The 18,291-nt window shown below is 35.4% G+C and overlaps 2 protein-coding genes across 2 annotated transcripts in view; both read left to right on the top strand.

The window, feature by feature from the left end:
- Nucleotides 1-12,263, top strand: part of rasgrf1 (Ras protein specific guanine nucleotide releasing factor 1) — a 43,375-nt gene extending 31,112 nt beyond the window's left edge. Inside the window, exons 16-27 of the mRNA XM_082182463.1 lie at nucleotides 171-290; nucleotides 3,153-3,323; nucleotides 3,418-3,524; nucleotides 4,539-4,651; nucleotides 4,838-4,898; nucleotides 5,636-5,739; nucleotides 6,931-7,015; nucleotides 7,149-7,346; nucleotides 8,959-9,038; nucleotides 9,219-9,336; nucleotides 9,419-9,487; nucleotides 10,325-12,263. Coding sequence (XP_082038589.1) covers nucleotides 171-290; nucleotides 3,153-3,323; nucleotides 3,418-3,524; nucleotides 4,539-4,651; nucleotides 4,838-4,898; nucleotides 5,636-5,739; nucleotides 6,931-7,015; nucleotides 7,149-7,346; nucleotides 8,959-9,038; nucleotides 9,219-9,336; nucleotides 9,419-9,487; nucleotides 10,325-10,417 — 1,319 coding nt within the window. The 3' untranslated portion in view covers nucleotides 10,418-12,263. The remainder of the gene's footprint in view (nucleotides 1-170; nucleotides 291-3,152; nucleotides 3,324-3,417; nucleotides 3,525-4,538; nucleotides 4,652-4,837; nucleotides 4,899-5,635; nucleotides 5,740-6,930; nucleotides 7,016-7,148; nucleotides 7,347-8,958; nucleotides 9,039-9,218; nucleotides 9,337-9,418; nucleotides 9,488-10,324) is intronic.
- Nucleotides 12,264-13,403: 1,140 nt separating this feature from the next.
- ctsh (cathepsin H) lies at nucleotides 13,404-18,180 on the top strand. The gene is made up of 12 exons (XM_082182608.1): nucleotides 13,404-13,557; nucleotides 13,838-13,869; nucleotides 13,994-14,099; nucleotides 14,203-14,273; nucleotides 14,360-14,464; nucleotides 14,541-14,627; nucleotides 15,607-15,662; nucleotides 15,789-15,870; nucleotides 15,942-16,010; nucleotides 16,087-16,193; nucleotides 17,505-17,630; nucleotides 17,801-18,180. Exons 1-12 carry the CDS (start codon nucleotides 13,482-13,484, stop codon nucleotides 17,874-17,876), a joined length of 993 nt encoding a protein of 330 aa, XP_082038734.1. The 5' UTR covers nucleotides 13,404-13,481; the 3' UTR covers nucleotides 17,877-18,180.
- The last annotated feature ends 111 nt before the right edge of the window (nucleotides 18,181-18,291 follow it).

Raw genomic sequence — 18,291 nt, forward strand, 5'->3', positions numbered from 1 at the left:
CAATTTTATTCAATTTATTTTATTTTAGTATCACCTTGGTACCAAAGAACCAGTCCTTTTGACATCCAGACTGCAAACTGTCATGGGACAGTGTTCTTTGTGTTCTTTCATGTGTCCGATAAGTTATGCATATAGATAACTGTAATGCCTATGACTGATTTTTCTTCTAGATGGTTCAGTGAGGGAGGAAACCGACAACGACCCGATCCAGAGTGACGAGGCAGAGGCTGAAGTATCGCCCACCAAATCACCCACCACTCCCAAAAACGTCAAATGCAAAAACTCCTCAGGTAGAAGACACTCTGTCCTAGACTTCCCTGCCATGTTGTTATCGCTCACTGACATGAAAACCAGAGCACCTGCATCTCACGCTGACAAGCCACCTGCACCCTTCACACCGGCCAAATGTTGCATTTATCAATGGCTCAAAATAGCAGACTAGCTGTTTTGAAAAGGAGTGTTTAATTCAATGGTTCACTAACATTAGATTTTTCTTTTAAAGGTTTGCGCTGCTTGATTTAGCTATGTGTAAAAACTTCAAGGTCCTTAGCATTTTTGCATTCTGTTCCTGTTTCGATTTTGTTCACGCATGTCGTCGTTCATGTTTTAAAGTATGTGTATCTGTAAAGATCTGAAGTGATTCTTAGGACAGAGATGGAAGACACGATTCATGCAAAATCTCATTAATTCTGTAGGTTAAAAAATAAAAATAAAAAAAGCTCAGGGAAACGCCAAAGGAGGCGTGAGTAGGTGTTTGGGAAACTTGTGCCATAGCAACCATTAGCGTGTTTTCTCTCTGCCACCCCGGTGCAGTCGATGCACTGCAACAACGCCGACTCCTTGCTTTAAAACTAACTTAAATAGGGGTTCAAAGGTCAACAATGATCCCATTGTTTCATGTGTGTGACGCAGTATTTCCGTCAAGCTTTGTGGCTGTAGAAGAAGAAAGCATGTTTTGGTTCCCCTTAGGTATTCTTTTTCTAAGCCTTTGCTGAAAACAACTAGTTTTCTTTAAAACGCTGCTTTTGTTATTCGAGTGTATTTGAGACATTCATCTTAGTGAAATGATGAGGTATTTTTAGTCTCAACCATCTTGAGAACCAGAGCCCAGCCTATTGTCTTGATGAAGACGCAGTCTGTGATTTAGCGTTTTGCGTCGCCACCTGCTGGATGCTTAGATGCACTACATCATTGCAGCATCATGCTCCAAAAATACTTTTTTTTATGATAACATGATGCATTAGCCTGTGGAAAGTGCTTGCAAGTACAAAACTAACAGTATGGAGATAAGTGCTTATTGTGGTCTTGCTGGCAGTCGCAGACAAACTGGATAGTGGGTTTTGTTTTACAGTCGTTGGGCGCAGTAGATGTTTGTGACATTTTCATATGTCATCATCAAGGGCTTATCCATTGTGAAGATAATGTCACTGCCTCCATTATTTCTGCATGAGTCCATCTTGTCTTATTTTACACCTGCTGTATCCTTAAAGGGAAAGCACTCTGAAACACAGTAACTCCACGTCTACTTAATATTTGTTTGGACCTTTTAGTCTTTGGCTACGGACAGATGACGCTTTATGTCTACAAGTCTTAAGTACACTGCATTGATATTATTCAGACACTGAAATCTTTGAGATTACAGATTCAAACTTCTAGTCTAGTGCTGTTTACTTCATTTTTTTTTTTTTTATATTTAATAAAAAATGCAAATATTTAATATAAAAAATTTGAAAATGCTCCGTATAAAATGCATAGTTCTGATTTAGAATTCTGATTGAATGAGCCACATTCACATTTGTAAAATGACAGTTAATAAAATTGTCACATTACTTACAGAAATTACATAAACAGCATAACACTAGTGTAATGATTTATATTACTAGTTGGAAGAATATCAATAATATTCAGTGGTGGACAAAGTAAAATACTTTGTTACTATATCTAAGTATTTTTCAAGTAACTACTTTATCGGAGTATGTTTATTTTGGAAACATTCACTACATTCCAAAGCATAATATCATACATTTTATTCCACTACATTTCATAAAAACATGCTTTCCTAGTTATTTTTAACTGAAGAAATCATTGATTGAATGTTCAGAAAAATGGAACTGACCATTTTAATATTTGCATACTGAACCGTGATTAGTCCGCTTTCTAACGTCTTTTTGTTTATTAAATTGTGATTGTTGTTTTACATTATTAATCCTTTAGCTATTCATAGCCGCTTATACACTGCAAAGATGGTGTTGTATTCTACTTTAATTCTCAAACACTGCTGACAGAAAACTAGACCCATGCTGAGCATCATGACAATAACATTCATTTACCCAGAACTTAGAGAACCTACAGTAAACTCACCTACAGCTAAAACACTATTGTTGTGCTGCCTTACAAGCGCCTGTATTTTTTTTTTACATGCATATGTATTTCCAGTCTTACCACTTGAAGTATGCAAACATTCATTTGTTTAAAACTCTGAACTGGTATTGAGTGACTGACTAATTCTATTTTTATCTGAAATTAAAACTAAATTAACATGGAATTTAAGGAAGCTTGTTTCTACCATGGAATGGTTTATAGTATATATCGCAAGTCTGACTATAACTCTAGAATTGCGAGATCTAAAATACGAAGTTCTGTTATGAAACTCTAGATGGCGCAGAGTGATAGGTCCTTTACTCAGTCTGCTTGCAATCACATCATTCTCTATAGGGCACATCTGATTGGTTCCTGCTGTATCAGTAGCCAATGAGCTCGCTGCTTAACCTTCAAATACTTGGTTAGCATTTGCAAACCCTCCACCTTCCCCAGCTCCACCTGTATAGATCTGCTGCTACGGGTAATTCATGTACGCTATATTGTACAGCAGCATAGCAGATCTATTCCACCAAGACTCAACATATCAAGATTGTCATATCCATTACCATGCCAAACACTCCAAGACTTGTCATGACAGAACTTGGAATTCCAAGAAAAACCAGAATTGTGTGATATGAACTTGCAATTGTGAGAAAAAAAGTCAGAATTGTGAGATATAATAAGTCACAATTACCTTTATAAGGTAAAGGCTATGATTTCATAGCAATTAACCTCCAGTCCAAACATGCATTTAACAATCGTGTGTGCTTCTTGTCTTTCTCTCTGGGCAGAATTCTCTCTGTTCTCGTACAATAATGGCATGGTGATGTCGTCCTGCCGGGAGCTGGATAACAACCGTAGCGCCTTGTCTGCCGCTTCTGCCTTCGCCATCGCCACAGCTGGTGCCAACGAGGGCACGCCGACCAAGGAGAAGTACCGGCGCATGTCTCTGGCAAGCACAGGTAGGGTTCACCAATCTGTTTCAATCTCTCATAGGTTGTGGATATTTGTTGCCTGGCAGAAAAGAGATTAATGTGAATTTTGATTGGTTATCAGGGTTCCCCACGGATCAGAGGAACGGAGATAAGGAGTTTGTGATTCGTCGAGCGGCAACTAACAGAGTTCTCAATGTCCTCAGGCACTGGGTGTCCAAACACTCACAGGTGAGATTGAGAACACATTATAATAACATACTAAAATAAGCAGTGACCAAATAGCAACAAAAAGTAGTCAAATTTGTCCCAAAATAAATTTGTATGTAGTTTCCGCAGTTATTTTGATGTGCTGAATTATGTGGAATAGATTTAAACATGACAAATTTTTAAAGGAGGTCATATTATGCTTTTTTAATGTTTTCTAGTGTGATACATTTAGTGTGTAATGTGTCTGTTTGTGCTTGTATACGATCTGTAAAGTCACAGAGCTCAGAGTCTCCCACAAAGGAGGATTTATTCTATCTAACAGAGAACACTGATCCAGACCTGCCTAAAACACCTCGATCGAAGCCCAGATGTTACTTTCTCAAACGTCTGTGTCACATTGTGAAATATTAGCATAATGCCCGGCCAAAGGCATATGCAAAGACTTCAGTGAATTGTAGTGTTGTCGTCATGTCGTAGAGACGCTGTGTGCAAAACCACTTAGTTTAGCCTTCTGAAAACGGATGAAATTAGGAATTAGCGGTAAAGATTTATTTATAATGCTGTTCTTGAGCAGTACAACCCAGAAGTTTGCTTGTTTACAGTGAACAGCTTCCTGAACCTGGAAATGTAAAACGCAGGCTATATCCAAAGCCTACTTACCACTGTGAAACGTTCTGCTCAAGTCATGCATGCAAAGTTGGTTCTGATCGATCGGCTTGATCATCTGCATTTTTAGAATCCGACTCTGATATGGTAAAACCGACTGGCCAATCAGAGCACTCTGAGCTTTTCAGAAGGAGGGGCTTTTTAGAAATCAGTGCGTTTCAGAGACTGAGAATAGAGGACCGTGTTTTTGGACATTAAATCACGTTAACCTATTCTATTACAGCCTATAAACAAAAGAATGAACTTTTAAAATAGCATCATATGACCCCTTTAAAGCATGGTCAAATATAAACAGCATTTAAAAAAATAATAGTATTGAAAGAACGTTCTACAAAGTTTGTGTTTGATACCTGTGTATTGTGTGTGCAGGACTTTGAATCCAACACTGAGCTGAAAATGAAGGTGATTAGTTTCCTGGAGGAGGTGATGCATGATCCTGAACTCCTGACCCAGGAAAGGAAAGCTGCAGCCAACATCATACGGTGAGTCTGCCCAGTGCCTACACCCTGACAGATGCAGTGCTCACATGTAGAGTTAGGGATAAATACAGATTAAAGAAAAATAATAATTTTTTTTACGAGTGTGTGTTTTGTGTGCCACTTCTGTTATCTGCATGCAAGTCAGTCTGTGGTTTTGCTTGTAAATCATAATTTTTCTTTCTCTGACAGGACATTGACACAGGAGGATCCTGGTGACAATCAGATCTGTCTGGAGGAGGTGCTGCAGATGGTGAGTTGGGTGATTCTGAGTCATCCTTCAAATTATTTAACATTAATATATTTAACATTAATGCCTTTCACTGCTAAAACAAGCAGAACTTTATTGTTTCAACATAACATATTTAAATTACTGTTCAAAAGTTTGGGGTCGTGAAGATCTTTTAACGTTTTTGAAAGTACTGTATCTTATGCTCACCAAGGCTGCATGAAATATTATAAAATGTGTTTCCTATTTTAATATATTTAAAAATATTATTTAAGTGATGGCAAAGCTGAATTTTCTGCATCATAATTCCAGTCTTCAGTGTCACCTTCAGAAATAATTCTAATATGCTGAGTTGCTGCTAATGTAACATTTTTCTTATCATTATCAATGTTGAAAACAGTCGTTCTGCTTAATTTTGTGGAAACTTATATTTTTTCCATGATTCTTTGACGAATATAAAGTAAAAAAAACAACAGGATTTATTTGAAACTGAAATCTTTTGTAACATTATAAAAAATATTTACGTCACTTTTGATCAATTTAATGCATCCTTGCTGAATAAAAGTATTATTCTTTTTTTAAATTTTTTTTTATCTTAATAACTCCAGACTTTTGAATGGTAGTGTATATCCAGAACACCACTTGTTATTACAGTGGTTTTGGTTTAGAATGTTTCACCATTTACAAAGTTGTATAAACAGCTGAAATTCATTATTCAACTTTTAATTCATTGTTGTTAATCTAATTATTATGTTATGTAGGCGGAAGGAGGAAAGTCAGAGCCTTTCGAGAATCATTCAGCTCTGGAGATCGCAGAACAGCTCACCCTGCTGGACCACCTTGTTTTTAAAGTCATACCATATGAGTGAGTGTGATCATGTTTCAATTTATTTGTTTTTTAGGGAACTACAGAGATAAAGTATTGTTCACTCAAAAATAAATGTCATTAATGTTGCTCCAAACCCTGTAATGCTGTTATTTCATGGACATACACACTTCAAATAATCTTCACAGTTCACACAGCTCTTACAATATGATTTTCACATATATCTATCTTCTGAAGTCATATGATAGATTCTCAATTCTGCATACAGCTTTGACATGAATGACATGAGGGTGAGTAAATAATTTTTAATTTTGAGTGAACTATGCATTTAACAAGAAAAGCCTAGTTAAATTTTTTGATTTGTTTTTACATAATACTTAAAGTGGCTATATGTAGAATTCAGAAACCCTTGTTATTAGTGTCACCGGTGACCGTTAAGTGAACTGCAGCCAGCAACTGATTGTGTACACTTGTGATCACACTTGTGCACACTCGTGACAAGAGACGTGATTTAATGCCCCGATTTACTCGGTTTTGCTTAGAAGTAAAAAGAAGTTGAAAATTTTGCAGAGCGACGTTTAGATGAATTTGTACTGCAAGCTTTCCTCTCAGTAACAAAATAAGCACACAACAAAAATGACATCTTTGAGAAAATAGCAGTTAAGAAGCATCTGATCATAGCGATGTGGATTTGTTTGCACCAGTTCTGCGATTTACTGGCATCATGTCGACAGATGAGGTCATTAAAACTGTATGATAGTTTGATTATAAAGTAGATTTGAGACTATATGGTTCTGGCTATGTATGTGAGACTATAGTTTGAATGAATCCCTTTTCTCTGCATGACACATTGACGTCACAGTACAGAATAGCTCTTTCGGCATTATCCTGAACATTGGATAAGCATTTATTTCATGTGTCATTGAACAGAAGAGAGGGTCTCGGGAGCACGCGTAACTGTCACATCCTTTGGATTTTCCTGGTGAAACCGGCCCAAATCCTTCACATAAAAATCAGTCTACAGGCTTTCATAGACAACCTAAGAAGTCGTTGAAGGTCTTGTTTTTTAAGATTCGTTACAAGCTGTTCACTCATTGGCAATACCAAAGGCGATTAATACATGAAAATTCTTACATATAGCGCCTTTAAATATTTGTGAAGAAATGTGAATAATCCCGTAAGCTATCAAACATAGTGTTTTTCCTCACAAATGTGTTTATTATCGTACAGGGAGTTTTTTGGTCAAGGATGGATGAAGAATGACAAAAATGAGAAAACACCTTACATCATGAAAACGACAAAACACTTCAATGATGTAAGTGTTCAATGTGAAAACATCTGGTTCTAGATAAGTGTAAATGTTCAGTTCTCGCAATGTATTTGTTGATGCACTGTCCCCAATGAAGCATAATGTGCACAATGCTGATGTATCTCTGTCTCTTTTAAAGATCAGTAACCTGATTGCCACAGAGATCCTGCGCTGTGAGGATGTGAATGTACGGGTAGCAGTGATAGAGAAGTGGGTGGCAGTAGCTGATATCTGCCGCTGTCTCCATAACTACAATGCTGTGCTGGAAATCACCTCATCCCTCAATCGCAGCTCCATCTTCCGTCTGAAGAAAACTTGGCTCAAAGTTTCGAAACAGGTGGGGAACTACTTGATAAAACCCTCATCAAAATAAAAGTAATGATTATGGCATTTGTTATTGAACAAAGAATATGAGAACATGAATCATGTCAGCTGGCTTGAAAGGACAAGTAGGGCCTTTTTAAGACTGTTAAACTATTCAGACAATTAAAGGTGCAGTAAGCGATTTCTGAGAAACACCCCTAACTTGAAATCAACCCTAACAAATACACCCCTCCCTTCATTGCTCCGCCTCCAAAAATAAAGCAAAGATGACGAACGAACGACAAGGAGGTGCAAAAAATGAACATGCAGTACACAAGTAAATACAAGCAAGAGTTGGATGTTGGTCGCCAGCAGCACATCAGCCCCAGACAAACAATGACACTCAGAACTGTCCTATTTCTATAGCTAACATTACAACAACAGCATGTCTTGGTTCTGTGAATCATAGCAAAACCAATGTTACTCACGTATGGAGCAGAAACAACGTAACCTAAGGGTCCGTTTTCAGGCCTTCCCGCTTAGGTCTTTCCAGCGCTGGCAAGCTTTTCTAAGGTACGCTAGGCAATTTTGGAGTGGCTAGGAATAGCAATCTAGCTTTGAAAGCGTTAGATCCCACCCTCCCTTCAGATTGCTCTCCAAAGCCACGCCTCCTTCAAAACACATGAACTCACAGGTCGCGCAAAGCCAGAGCAGATTCAGCATAGCGTCATAAGAGACGGCTTAAATGACCTCATGTCGCACAGCACACAATGAACATAAACAACTTACAGAGCTCTAGTTGTACCACCTTACTGCTGCAGATTCATTTCGACATTGATAGTGTTGACATAGAAACGCATAAATCTGAGTTTGAGGACGTGAACAGCTCCGGGTGGAGCGTCACCGGTTGCGTCTCTAAATTACGGTTATGACATGGCGTGTACGCAGCATTAACTCATTGTTTTGGTTCAGGAGGAACTGAAAAAAGCGGCTGTTGTTTGTTTTTGGCACTCGGTGACTGTCTGTCTACAACTCTGGTTAGCCTTACAGAACGCGCTGATGATGTATGATGTCTGCTCGAGCAGGTGTGCGGAAGTATGGGAATACATATCTTGACAGGCAGGTAGGACATTGTATCATTGCATTTGGACCGATTGGATGAACATTTTTTGGTCCTGAGACTTCCATAGACTTGAATTGCTTGATAGCAATCAATAATAGAAGTGGTCTAAATATTAAAAAATGTACATATATCGTCTAGAGTTTCAACCAGAATATCAAAAAGTGTTTATGGAAAAAATTGCCTACTCTACATTTAACGTGGGTACTAAAGCTCTTGCCTGATCATAACCCTTCTTTTTTCATGATATTCCTCTGAGCTTTTCTCTTTTGTAATGTCTCTCAGCCATCTCTCTTTCTACAGTCTTTCTTCAAATCTCCCTCTTGCTCACTCTCTCTCCTCCCCCATCATGGGTGGACACGCCCCCTGCTGCTGATTGGCTACAAGTGTGTTGTGCTGCTCGGTCTGATCCACAGAAATCCCTTACTGCACCTTTAAGCAATATTTACATGACATCCTGTTGTTGATTTGATATTAACTGACTAGACTGATAACATTTAACACCCTGTTTCGTTTAAATCATTAGACCAAAACAGTCATTGACAAGCTGCAGAAGTTGGTCTCATCTGAAGGAAGGTTCAAGAACCTCAGAGAGGCCTTAAAAAAGTAAGTTTTTTGTTGCTGTACTTGTTACTTGGTGCTGTAATTGAACTCATACATGTGTATTTGAGGAGGTCTAAGAGATATAGTGATTATTTTATTTATTTATTCATTTGGTTGTGGTAATATGATATGGCAATGAAACATGATGGCATGGCTAATATTTTTTTCTAATGTTTCTGCTAGTTGTGACCCTCCCTGTGTGCCATATTTGGGAATGTACCTCACTGACTTGGCCTTTATTGAGGAAGGGACCCCCAACTACACAGAGGACAACCTGGTCAATTTTTCCAAGATGAGAATGGTAGGTTTTTTAGATGTGTTTCTTTAATGCATGTGGAAAAGAGTCATAGTCATTTTGTTATCATATTTTCTTCATTTTACAGATCTCCCATATCATCCGAGAAATCAGGCAGTTTCAGCAAACGGCATACAAGATTGATTACCAGCCAAAGGTATTGAACTAATGTTGGTTTGTACTGGTAAAATATTAGGTTTCATGATCAACATGCACTAGTACTAGTACAGTCAGTGGTAAGGTTTGAGTATGTATTGTTTGTTTTGTACATCATTGTAGTGTCGCTGTTGGGCAAAAAAATGTGAAAAACCCTGTGTGTTTTTTTATTTTTATAATTAAACACGTCAAAATTGTGGCTTTATATGTGGCCATACACTTGCATGTGTCAATATATTATAAATATTTTACTAAAATCAAGCTCAAATGGAGTTACAAGGTTTTTGACGAATAATTTCAGACATGTGTTTTGTGTGTCATTAGAACAGCCACATCTGAGGCAGCAAGTGCATCGCATTATGTTTTTATCAACTTACAGGTTATAAAGTTTATTGTAGCTATGGGGGCTCTCAGTTTTTTCTGTCATTTGGCCATAATCTAATGTTATAAAAGATGAAGTGGTTCGCACAGGCTAATTAAGACAGTATTGGCTATGACTTGACGACAAATGTTAGATTAAGACACTCTTCTCCACTCCCTAAACACATAAAACATTAGCCTTTATATATAGCGCTTCTTGAGTAATAAAAACACTTTACTTATTCAAACTAACAGTTCTTTATTTACCCTTGCATTGCAAACAAGCAGAGATGATCATTAACATACCCATTTACTAAAAAACTACTGAAAAACCTGTAGGTATTGTAGCATATTGCATTTACGAGAATATATTCTCTTTTCTCTAGGAAACTTGATTCGAGATTTGAGCTGTTTCCCAGTGTAGTTTGCATTGAAGCATCACATTCAATATGAAACTGATACTGTGTTTGTCTTCCAGGCAGTACTGTATTTACTGGACCAAAGCTTGGTAATGGATGAAGAAGGCCTGTATGAAGCCTCTCTCAGAATTGAGCCTAAAGTGCCCAACTGAGAAAGGCTCTGCTTAACGTCTACAAAATGTACAGACACCACGCTCTCTACAGTATACATCCATGTGTTCTGTTATGTACTGTAACATGATTATTACTCCTGGGTGTGTTCCTTGTTTTTAGTTGTAACCAAATGTTGCCTAATTGTTTCAGATCTTTCACGAGGACTTACCTGTTGATTTCAGCCTTTGTTCTTTAGGGAATCATATTTTATCCCCATCCAAATTATTTAATTCTATTTAATATCAATTCTATTTCAAGGTGTGGTTGTTTCTTTAATTAATCAGGCTCATCCACATCACCGTAATGAAACATGAAAAGCCGGCAGGAGCATTTTGAGATTTTAATAGATGCATGTAACTATTTTACGGTATATGCATACCATGTAGCAATGTGGAAAGCAGATATATTCCTGTATACAACCAAGCGTATAGAAACACTTATACTGTTATACCATTATAATCCAAGGCACACGTCACTGTACTTAGCTGAACCAACTCCTGCATTTTTACATTAATTGGTTGCGATAATTAACGTCCATCCCCTGATTTCACAATGCCTAAACTGCAACGATATTTTTTGAACAGTTTTGGCATGACTTAATAAAGCAGACAGTGTATAGCTTGGTAATTATAATACATTAAAAGACAGTATATGTCTCCTATCAGGCAAAAAGAATTTTGATCTGTTCTTGCATGAAGAATTTGTTAATTTTGCAGCAATTTATTTATTTATTTATTATTTCCTCAGTCCAAAATTAGACTATTTCTTCACAAAAAGAAGCAAGGACTATTAGATCAGCATTATATTTTTTAAAACTAGTCGTTTAGTGATTGTTTACCCATGTAATGTTTTCGTTGCTCACAGCCGCATTTTGGGAAAAAAAGGTATTCTGGGTTCAACACTATCCTTCTACACCAGATTATCCAGCTATTGTACATTTACAGACAATCTATGTTCTTCTTGCTGTTCCAGTGATTGTGGAACGTGACTGAATATCACTTTGTAAAATGCATTGTCGTTTAAGAGTATGATCAAAAGTGAATGACCTTCCCGCTTGCAGCATACAAAGGGTATTTTTGTAGTCCTAGAATAAAGACGTAGGGTTCTGCATCCTTACCTAAAAAAGAAAGAAAAAAAAAAACAGACCGTAGAAACATTTTTGTACAAACATTGTCAACTCGCCACACAGAAAAGTATTCTGTATATTTTGTACATGCAGCCCTATGTATTTCTTAACATGTACTAGTTTAAAGCACACCTCTTTAAAGCGTTGTATCCTATGCTTACACACTCAATGCTATATGATTTGTGATTTTTGAAACCATGATCTAGAGGTAGAGGACTTTAAAGTGTTTTGCATATACTGTAATCCTGTCTATAATCATTCTCTTAGCAGGAATATAGTAATGTAGTGCTTATTCTGTGAATATTTGTATGTATTTTTACTATGTACAGTCTGGAAACACACTAATCGCTCATGTGGCAGGCATGCAACACTGTATCAGCCAGAAACTTTAAAAAGGATATATATATATATATATATATATATATATATATATATATATATATATATATATATATATATACATATACTGTATACACATCTATGTGCACATACTCTTATAAATTATATATAAACATACAAACAAACATTTTGCTGTTAGCAATACCCAGTGGTATGAGAATTATCTTTCAACCCTTAAGTTTATTTCCACGGCTCGGGAAATATTTCCAGTTTTGTACAAAAAAGAGAAATGAACAGAAAAGAAAGAAAAATAAACTGTATGTTTCCTGATTACCTCTTGCTAATAAATCTATTCTATCTCAGGGGGATATTGCTTCCTTGTATGTGGTTTTTGTCATGCACACTTTATTTTGCTCTCTGAAAAATTGGGTTATAAGCAGTGTTGGCGAAAGGTAGTTTTAAAAGTAATGCATTACAATATTCCATTACTCCCTAAAAAAGTAACTAATTGTGCTACTTTTTGATGGAAAGTAATGCGTTACTTTTTCTCATTTGGTTTGGGCTTGCTTGCTTTGTTTTTTAATTACAAAAAAAGTTCTATTTTTGGCAAATGTTAAGGCTCTTTTACTCCAAAAGTGAAATAATAAAGTCTAAGACTGAAGGAAACCTAAACAAACCTTTCAGCCGTGCTGCCATTCTGGATTGGAGAAGAATAATCCCCAACACTGGTCATAGGTCTATTCTTATGTATAATAATACTGGCCACATTTACTTTAAAACGGCAGTGTTTCCGTATTATGCTGCAATACACACACATCCATTAAGTATTAATGATGTATATTGTAGTATATACTGTAAGACTATTCATAATGACAAAACTTGCCATAAATAATTTTTATGATAATTTTCATGTAAACATTTAGAGTCACTGGTAACACTTTAGTTTAGGATCCAGTTCTCACTATTATCTATTGCTTATTAGCATGCATATTACTTTTGGATGTTTATTAGTACTTATAAAGCACATATTAATGCCTTATTCTGCATGACCATATTCTACTTCCCTTAATCCTACCCAATACCTAAACTTAACAACTACCTTACTAACTATTATTAAGCAGTAATTAGGAGTTTGTTGAGGCAAAAGTCGTAGTATCAGGCTCATAGTTAGTTAATTGGACCCTGATCTAAAGTGTGACCGAGTCGTTTTCTGAAACACTGTCTGAAAGCATTTATAGTAATATTAGGCTATATAGCCTAATAGGTCTGGTAGTAACCATAGGTAGTAACTCACTTGCGTGACACTGGTCATGTGATGCAGCTACTGAGGGAGCGACCCGCTCCATGTAAGTTAGCCTAGCTAGAATACAACAGCTTTGTGCACTTCATTAAACTGATATATATCTAAAAAATAAAAATAAAAATGCTGTTAATTTCTTGTGTAAAACGTTTAATTAGCAAAAGAATACTGAGTGCACCTTTAACCCGAAGCCCAGAGGACAATAAAGACCTCCCTCGTGTAGGAGGAGTCATGTGATGCGAATGTGATACATAAGCTATTCAAATGCTGGTGTTATGAGTTGCTCGCAGGGGTGAAGATGAACAGGTTGATTGTGTTGGTGCTGTTTGCGGTTCTCTATCAGGTACACACAGTGCCTTTGCACACAGAGGAAGGTAAGATTTCAAACCAGCTTTTGACTTTGAACTTTTTTTTCTAACGTGCGCCGCTGCGTCGTACTTTCGCTTTTGACTATTTGTCGTAACAGATACACAACACGTTCATGACCACGAAGACTTTCAAAGTATAGAACAGACAATAGTTAAAGTGATATAGGCATATATATAATATAGTAATTGAAAAAGTAGTGGATTAAAATACAAATGGTGAAGTGAAAAAAAGTATTGACCTGTTGTGTGCAGCACCAAAATAAAAAAATATAATTATTTGTTGCAGATGAGTTTCTTTTCAAATCATGGCTGTCTCAGGTAAGAATCAATTGTTTTGTAATTGTTTGTTCATGTTGCCTCACAAGGAAATGTAAGGCGGCACTAAATGAAGGAAGTGAAAGAGGGAGAAAAGTAACCCCTTTTATTCTTTTTAATTTCGCAGTATAATAAAAAATATGAGATAAATGAATATTACCAGCGGCTGCAGATATTCCTGGAAAACAAGAAGAAGATTGACCACCATAATGCTGGAAACCACAAGTTTTCAAGTATGACTGACATAATCTCTAACTTACAGAATGTTATGAAAACTTTCATGTTTAGGTTATGAAAACACATTCAAATCACATATTATTTCTCTGCACTTTACAGTGGGACTGAACCAGTTTTCAGACATGACCTTTGCTGAATTTAAGAAGTCCTATCTCCTGACAGAGCCTCAGGTATTATTTTTTGACCGCCTCTCGTGATCAATGAATGAGGAAGTAGGAAAGTACCACAATTCATGAACATTTTTACAACCTGACAGAACTGCTCAGCCACTAGAGGGAATCATCTGAGCAGTAATGGTCCATATCCTGATATGATTGACTGGAGAAACAAAGGACACTATGTAACGGATGTCAAGAATCAGGTATCTTGCTTATCTTGCCCTAATAAGCCTCTAAAACTATAATATTGGTGGTTCTTAATCAGTGACACTGTTTCAGGGACCTTGCGGAAGCTGCTGGACTTTCTCCACCACAGGCTGTCTAGAGTCCGTCACTGCTATTGCCACTGGGAAACTCCTACAACTAGTATGTAAATGTTGATTTTAATTTATCATTAGATTAGTAGTAATGTCTTATTACTGTAATATACACTACCAGTCTAAAGTTTGAAATATGTTTTTGAAAGAAGTCTCTTATGCTCACCAATGCTGCATTTGCATTTATTTGATCAAAAATACAGTAAAAGCAGTAATATTGTGAAATATTATTGCAATTTAAAATATATATATTTTTCCATTTTAACTTATTTTAAAATGTATTTTATTTCTGTGATGGCAATCATTACTCCAGTCTTCAGTGTCACATGATCCTTCAGAAATCATTCTAATATGATGATTTGCTGCTCAATAAATATTTGTATTATTATTATCAATGTTAAAAACAATCTTTGATGCTTAATATTTTCATGGAAACCGTGAAACACTACCATTCGAAAGTTTGGGGTATGATTTAAAAAAAGAAACAAAAATGAAAACTTTTATTTAGCAAGGATGCATTAAATTGATCAAATAAATGACAGTAAAGACATTTATAATGTTACAAAAGATTTCTGTTTCAAATGCATGCTGTTCGTTTGAACTTTCTATTCATCATAGAATCCTAAAAAAAAATGTATCATGGTTTCCACAAAATTATTATTATTATTATGCAGCAAAAACTGTTTTCAACATTGATAATAATAAGAACTATTATTAATTACTGATCATCAATAACTGAAAATAACTGAGCAGCAAATCAGCATATTAGAATGATTTCTGAAGGATCATGTGACACTGAAGACTGGAGTAATTCAGTTTAACCATCACAGGAATAAATTCCACTTTAAATAGAAAACCGTTCTTTTAAATTATAATCATATTTGACAGTATTACTATTACTGTATTTTTTAACCAAATAAATGCAGCTGTGAGCATAAAAGACTAAAACATTAAAAAAATCTGAATTATTCCAAACATTTGACCAGTAGTGTAAAACATCAGGTTATTATTAACCCCTTTGTGCACAGGCAGAGCAGCAGCTTGTCGATTGTGCTGGTGCTTTCAACAATCATGGCTGCAAAGGGTGAGTTAAATAAATGCATCTTATTTCAAAAGCCATAGATTCAGATTGTGTTGGGTTTTATTTTATGGTTCTCGGAGTTAAATCTCAACTGTAAACAACATTTTACTCCTGTCACATGCTTTTTAGTGGCCTCCCAAGTCAAGCCTTTGAGTACATCATGTACAACAAAGGTCTCATGACAGAAGAAGATTACCCCTACAAGGCTAAGGTGAGTGCTTTACTCTTTTACCTATTGTTTTAACTTATAAAGACGTGACATTTCCTCTTACTTGCTTGTAGGACGGTGAATGTAGATTCAAACCACAGCTGGCTGCTGCTTTTGTGAAGGATGTTGTAAACATCACAAAGGCAAGTGATGGTCCATATTATGCAAATATTCATAATGTTGCACATCTTCGCTCTAACTGCAAATGTCTGTTTTTAGTACGATGAAATGGGCATGGTGGATGCTGTGGCCAGGTTGAACCCTGTCAGCTTTGCATATGAGGTGACAAATGATTTCATGCACTACAAAGATGGAGTATATTCCAGGTAGGGACGAAATGTATGCCTTTGCTCTCTTAAACATTTAGGCTAACATTATAAAAGAAAACACTACTTAAATTAAAATGTTTTTAATTATAATAAATTAGTGCTGTCAAATTGATTAATCGCGACTAATCTCATGCAACAGAAATGTTTGTAATTATTCATAATGTGTGAGTGTGTGTGTATACACACACACACACACATATATATATATATATATACAGTACAGGCCAAAAGTTTGGAAACATTACTATTTTTAATGTTTTTGAAAGATGTTTCTTCTGCTCATCAAGCCTGCATTTATTTGATCAAAATTACAGAATTTTTTTTTAAATATTGTGATATATTATTACAATTTAAAATAATTGGTTTTCAATTTATTATACTTTAAATGATCATTTATTTCTGTGATGCAAAGCTGAATTTTCAGGATCATAACTCCAGTCGATCACATGATCCTTTAGAAATCATTCTTATATGATGATTCATTATCAAAGTTGGAAACAGTTCTGCTGCTTAATATTTTTTCATAACCTGTGATACTTTTTTAGGATACTTTGATGAATAAAAAGAAAAAAAAAAGAAGAAGAAAAAAAAGAAGCAAATGTTTTAAAAATAGAAATCTTTTGTAACAACAATATACACTACTGGTCAGTCATTTGGGGTCAGTAATTTTTTTTCTTTCTTTTTTTGAAATAAATCAATACTTTTATTCAGCAAGGATGTGTTAAATTGATAAAAAGTGGTAGTAAAGAAGCTTTATATTATTAGAAAATATATTTTTATTTTGAATAAATGCAGTTCTTTTTTAACCTTTTATTCATCAAATATATCAGGCAGCAGAACTGTTTCCAACACTCATAATAAATCAGAATATTAGAATGATTTCTAAAGGATCATGTGATAGACTGGATGTCACATGTGACACTGAAGACTGGAGTAATGATCCTGAAAATTCAGCTTTGCATCACAGAAATAAATGATAATTTAAAGTATAATAAATTGAAAACCAATTATTTTAAATTGTAATAATATATCACAATATTACATTTTTTTCTGTATTTTTGATCAAATAAATGCAGGCTTGATGAGCAGAAGAAACTTCTTTCAAAAACATTAAAAATAGTAATGTGTCCAAACTTTTGGCCTGTACTGTATATATATATATATATATAAACACAAACTTTTATGTTAAATGCAATTATTCGCAATTTATCGATTTGACAGCACTATCATAAATATAATTTTATACTGTATTTATCTGTGACAGACAGTTCATGGCAATTTCTGTAATATGCTATGACTATTTTACAGCAATGTGTGTCACAACACTACGGACATGGTGAACCATGCAGTGCTTGCTGTGGGTTATGCTGAGGAGAACGGCACTCCGTACTGGATAGTGAAGAACTCCTGGGGAACCAGCTGGGGAATTAACGGGTCTGTTTGCAGGACTTTATCAAATAAAGGACATTTCCTGAAATGTTATGCTACTGTAAGGTTGAAAAATAAAATTAAGATTATAAATGAACACTTGAGCAAGTTGTCCTCCCATAAATTTGTCATTTTAAATTATTTTAATTAACAAAATTAATTTTTTTCCCATACAGATATTTCTACATTGAGAGGGGAAAGAACATGTGTGGACTCGCTGCGTGCTCATCTTATCCTTTACCTTTGGTGTGAATAACTGAAAATTATTTACTTTTACCATTAAAAGGGAGATGAGTTATTACATTTTACTCTCACACAAAATCATTTTATGCACAATGGACAACATCTTCATTGGTGAGACATAATAGTCTGTACCAGCTGTCAGTAAATCAGTTGAATACTTATTCAACTATATGTTCACATTCATTTAAAACATTAACTGACACTCACGCTATTAATATGGTCATTTATTTGTTTAATTTGTTAAAATCAAGATTTTATAATGCTCATGTTAGCAATCAAAATTATTGTACTGAAATAAATATTTTCTCAGGGATTTGTGAGTGTGTGTGTGTGTATATTTTTATAGATTACTTATCAGCATAATGGTGTTCATCTATTCTACTGTATTGACTAAAGCTTAAAAACAGATTAAAACAAATAAAAG

The sequence above is a fragment of the Leuciscus leuciscus genome (genome assembly GCF_965113295.1).
Source record: "Leuciscus leuciscus genome assembly, chromosome: 10".
Taxonomy (NCBI): Eukaryota; Metazoa; Chordata; class Actinopteri; order Cypriniformes; family Leuciscidae; genus Leuciscus; species Leuciscus leuciscus.

Excerpts from the sequence above, each read along its gene's own strand:
- ctsh (XM_082182608.1), top strand. The coding sequence starts at position 13,482 with ATGAACAGGTTGATTGTGTTGGTGCTGTTTGCGGTTCTCTATCAGGTA. Across the intron at positions 15,871-15,941 it reads ATTACCCCTACAAGGCTAAG|GACGGTGAATGTAGATTCAA; the intron begins GTGAGTGCTTTA and ends ACTTGCTTGTAG. Across the intron at positions 17,631-17,800 it reads ACCAGCTGGGGAATTAACGG|ATATTTCTACATTGAGAGGG; the intron begins GTCTGTTTGCAG and ends TTTCCCATACAG.